We start from the raw sequence: 3,911 nt of genomic DNA, 5'->3' as shown, positions 1-3,911 counted from the left end.
GAGTCATATGACCCCCTATGAGCAGCACTTTGGCAACAGTGGGAAGGAAAAACTCCTGTTTAACAGGAAGAAACCTCCAGCAGAACCAGGCTCAGGGAGGGGCGGGGCCATCTGCTGCGACCGGTTGGGGTGAGAGAAGGAAGCAACGGTTAGAGCACCATTTAAGCACCCGCACAGTTTCAAAAGTACCGGTATCGGATAAAACCTAAACGATACCCATCCCTAAACAGAGTATAGATAAGGAATCTCTCAAATACTTCATAAAATGAGCATGTAGAAAGTGATCTAGCATTCTGAATGTTCACAATGACTCTCAGAGAGAGACCTGCTTCATTTTAAATCAGCCACTCGTGTGCCACGCCCAGAGTGCTGACCATTTGGGATGTGGAAGAAAAAAATCACGCCAAGTCAATGTTCAAAGGCAATGGTCATGGCCAGTAGTGGAACAGAAAAGCTAGTTCTGCCATCAATGGCCTGATGGGCCAGTATGGGATCTATAAAAATGAGAGACAGCTACTCCTCCCTCACCCCACTCAGTATCACTGGTATGAGGTTGAGAAGGGGAAAATGCATACAGGTCAATGCTGAACACATGAGAAGCTACTTTAAGGCATATCACCCAATTTGTAATATTGCTAAACATTTCTTAAGGCAGACGAGTCATGCTGGCTGGGTCAGTGTCATTTTTGTTGTAATTGATGTCTGGTTTGTTCTGTTCCCTAGTGATGGGTAGGGATGGGTACCAGTATCCGGTGTTCTGACATAATCCTTGAAATAGTAATAACACAGTATCCTCAGCAAAGATGAATTAAACAAGTTTTATTTTAATGGAAGTTTACTTCAAGTCTTCAGATTTTTACTGTCTTTTATTTGATTACTTTAAAGTATATGATTACATTAGAGTAATTAAATAAAGACAGTTTTGATGGAGCTCCTGAGCCAGCCCAAGCTCTCTATGAAGACGAGGAAAAACTCCCCTGGGGGGGCCAGACTGACGGGAAGAAACCTCGGGAAAGCCCATTCAAAGAGAGATCCCCTTTCCTGGGATGGCTGGGGGGGGGGTTACAGGAATTCCAAAACACTGAAATTTAAAGTGGGCCAATTAAAAAAAATTATTTCCTGAAAAAAAGAAAGGTAATTCATACATCACACATAAATGATAACGTCTGAATTGTGTGTGTTTGTGTGTGTGTGTGATAGGCTTATCTCAGCCAAGTGTGATGCTGTAGCTCCTCCAGCGTCGGCCGCGTCTCCGGGACTTTGGTTAAACACGCGTCCAAGAAATCCCGGCAGTCTGGAAAGAAAGGAAAGAGAAAAAACATGAAGATGATAGTTCCAGTGGTCCAAGCCATCAGTCAGTCTTGAAGTGTGACGTTTTCTTACTTTTGGACAGATGTCTTTTGAATTTCAGGCGCTCCACAGGACGCCTGTCTTTTTCAGGCTCTTCTCCACAGGACGCCTGTCTTTTTCAGGGACAATCTTCACCCACAAATTCATAAAGTCCTTGTGAAGGGTCAGTTTCTCAATGATTGTTCGCCCATGGTACCTGTGGAAGATTACAGTTGTCATTAATTTTCATTAATTGTGTAAACTCACAGAAAATAAAACATTGATGCACTTCAAACCCATTTAAAAGTACCCACCTGGCTTCAGGTGCAGCATCCCCTGCCATTCTAGAGGCAGCAATTAGAAATCTTTCAGTGAAGGTTCCTGTTTTCAGGGTGACGGCTGCTCCAAGTTTGTCAGCCAGCTGGTGCAGGTGTTGAGCCGTGCTATTCCTCACTGCAACACAGCGATGGCTGAGCAAGGACAATATTAGACACACAACTCAGTGAACATGATCTCTCTTTCATGTCTTCTAATAAAATCACTACAGCTTCTTCTCTCCTCTTACGTCAGTCCTGTGTTAAACAGAGCGCTCAGAATCCGTCCATGGCTGCAATTTTCCACCATGGCATCAAGCGCCAGATTGACCTCCTGATGTAGAAAGTTGTTGTTGGTCATTGCAAGCTTCAGCAATAGAGCTCGGCCTGTTGTTTCAACTTCTGGGTCCATTGTTCTCTGGAGCTGAATGTAGAGCTCATTGATGGCATGTATGGCCTCAAAGGCTATTGCTGAGCGTTGGTTTTTCACCTAAAATGTGAGTGAAAATCATCAGTTGAGGCTGTAGTATGCACTTGAAGGGAAACTAGCTGCATGAAACGCATATAAGAAACATAAAGTGTGCAATACCTCCTCAATGAGGACCAGACACACTTCATGTAGTTTAGTCTTCAGGATGTCCGAGTGGTGCTTTGCCAGAGACTGAATAGTTTGCAAGGCGTGTCTTTTCTTAATCCTGTATTTACACAACACAACATTGAACACGACTTCAGGAACACCACAAATAACACAGCCACATTATGCAGCACTGTTTCTGTGCAGTATTTAATGTCTCCTTACTACGTTTCTTACCAGTCGTCTGAAGACAGCAGACTAAAGCTGTGGGACAGGCTCTCTACAGGTGTAGCTACAGGCGGGAGTTTGACCCTGCTCTCTCTTGGATTATTCTGACTGCACTGACTGTCTGCTTTCTTGTCTGATAATCAACGAGGTTAGTAAAAAGAAACTGTCATTTCTTCTAATTCGAAGCATGATGCAGTGATTAATTGTTCATTAAAATCTTTTTAAAAAATCTCTTAATTTAAAGTTTGATTATTCAGCATCTTCTACAGTTACTGAGGAAAACCACTTACCGTCTATAGGGACGACTTTTGCACGGCGCAGCAGCGTCCCAGGCCGAGGTCCTCGTTTTTGCGGTATGGGAACTGTTGGAGGTTTTGGAGTCAAAGGCTTTACTGCAGTAAATGTTTTGGTTGGTACTGTGTGTCCAGGTGAGGTTACAATCCCATCCTGGAAATGCTGCAGTTTTTCCAAAATAGGCCCAAATTTGTCTTTTGCTGTCAAGACTCTTATTCCACGAATGACCTTCGTGTCTGTTTAGACAAAAAAATAACTAAATAACTACAAATTGACATCTTACAAAAACAACAATAAACATTTTTCTTCCTGATTTTTTTTTTCTTCAAAAAAGCATATAAAATGAATGGACAGCAAGAATGTGTAATTTAGCATTAAAATAGATAATCTACAGTGTCAAATTTTAAAATCTAAACTAACTGATTAACAGCAGGTGTAACCACTAAAGAAAAGCATCACCTTTGAACCGACCTGCTCCTGAATGTTTAGCAGAGAAAACAGGCAATTGCGATGGACAAGCTGCTCGAGGAGGTGGAGGAACTGGAGTGAGCGGTGTCATCTCAACAGGACTAACAATGAAAGGAATGGCCCTCAGATCACTTGGTGTGTGTGTGTCTGCAGAGCTGAGGCTACTCAGACTTCTTTCAGGGTCCTCCTGATTCCAAAAGGGGTCATCCAAACAGTTCCAGCTTCCCTGGACTCTCTGTGGAGAGCCTGCGCATTGCTCAGGTAAAGGTGGGAGATGCACAGCATAATCTCTGGGTCTCTGTGCGATATGCAATGTGTCTGCCTGTTGAAAGAACACATTTGTCTTACTGCTCTGAGCTTTGTGAAAGTCCAGGATCCTGGACTCTGTGGTGAAGCGCTGACAGTTGCTCTGTCTACAGTGACTTACACAAAAATTACACTGTGCAAAGCAGCAAAATATAACACATCTCTCAGAAACATTTACATTTGATCAGGAGAGAAGTCAAGAATGAGTATGTTTAGTTACTTACATCTCCACCTGTGCGCTTTCTCTGAATCAAATCTTTAAAGCGATGGAAAAAGTTATTTGATGTCTTTTCAGACATGCCTGAGATAAAAAGTGAACAAATTGTTTAGAAATAGAAAGTTAGTGAGTGCTGCTCAGTGTGTGAGTGGCAAGTTCTAACTGAGCTGCTCAGTAAATA

General features: G+C 42.6%; 1 protein-coding gene across 2 annotated transcripts; it reads right to left on the bottom strand.

The window, feature by feature from the left end:
* Window positions 1–847: 847 nt before the first annotated feature.
* LOC146566748 (uncharacterized) lies at window positions 848–3,911 on the bottom strand. 2 transcript variants are annotated; one of them, XM_085286382.1, is made up of 9 exons: window positions 3,738–3,911; window positions 3,199–3,529; window positions 2,736–2,975; window positions 2,455–2,578; window positions 2,233–2,338; window positions 1,895–2,133; window positions 1,644–1,799; window positions 1,384–1,546; window positions 848–1,294 (listed from the first exon to the last, which is right to left on the bottom strand). In XM_085286382.1, the coding sequence occupies exons 1-8, from the start codon at window positions 3,810–3,812 to the stop codon at window positions 1,408–1,410; spliced, it is 1,410 nt and encodes a 469-aa protein (XP_085142508.1). In that variant the 5' UTR covers window positions 3,813–3,911; the 3' UTR covers window positions 848–1,294; window positions 1,384–1,407. The 2 variants fall into 2 exon arrangements, with proteins under 2 accessions (XP_085142508.1, XP_085142509.1); XM_085286383.1 differs by having other exon boundaries at window positions 3,211–3,529; window positions 3,738–3,908.

Source organism: Mchenga conophoros, linkage group LG9 (genome assembly GCF_057382185.1).
Source record: "Mchenga conophoros isolate Kocher_MC1m ecotype Shallow Benthic linkage group LG9, M_conophoros_male_GT1.1, whole genome shotgun sequence".
Classification (NCBI taxonomy): domain Eukaryota; kingdom Metazoa; phylum Chordata; class Actinopteri; order Cichliformes; family Cichlidae; genus Mchenga; species Mchenga conophoros.
This window is presented reverse-complemented; position numbering and strand designations above follow the sequence as displayed.

Bases quoted from the DNA above. Each gene is read 5' to 3' on its own strand.
- LOC146566748 (XM_085286382.1), bottom strand. From the start codon at position 3,812: ATGTCTGAAAAGACATCAAATAACTTTTTCCATCGCTTTAAAGATTTG. The intron at 3,530-3,737 runs GTAAGTAACTAA...TTCTTTCAACAG, and splicing joins GAAAGCGCACAGGTGGAGAT to GCAGACACATTGCATATCGC. The intron at 2,339-2,454 runs GTAAGAAACGTA...GTGTAAATACAG, and splicing joins CTGCTGTCTTCAGACGACTG to GATTAAGAAAAGACACGCCT.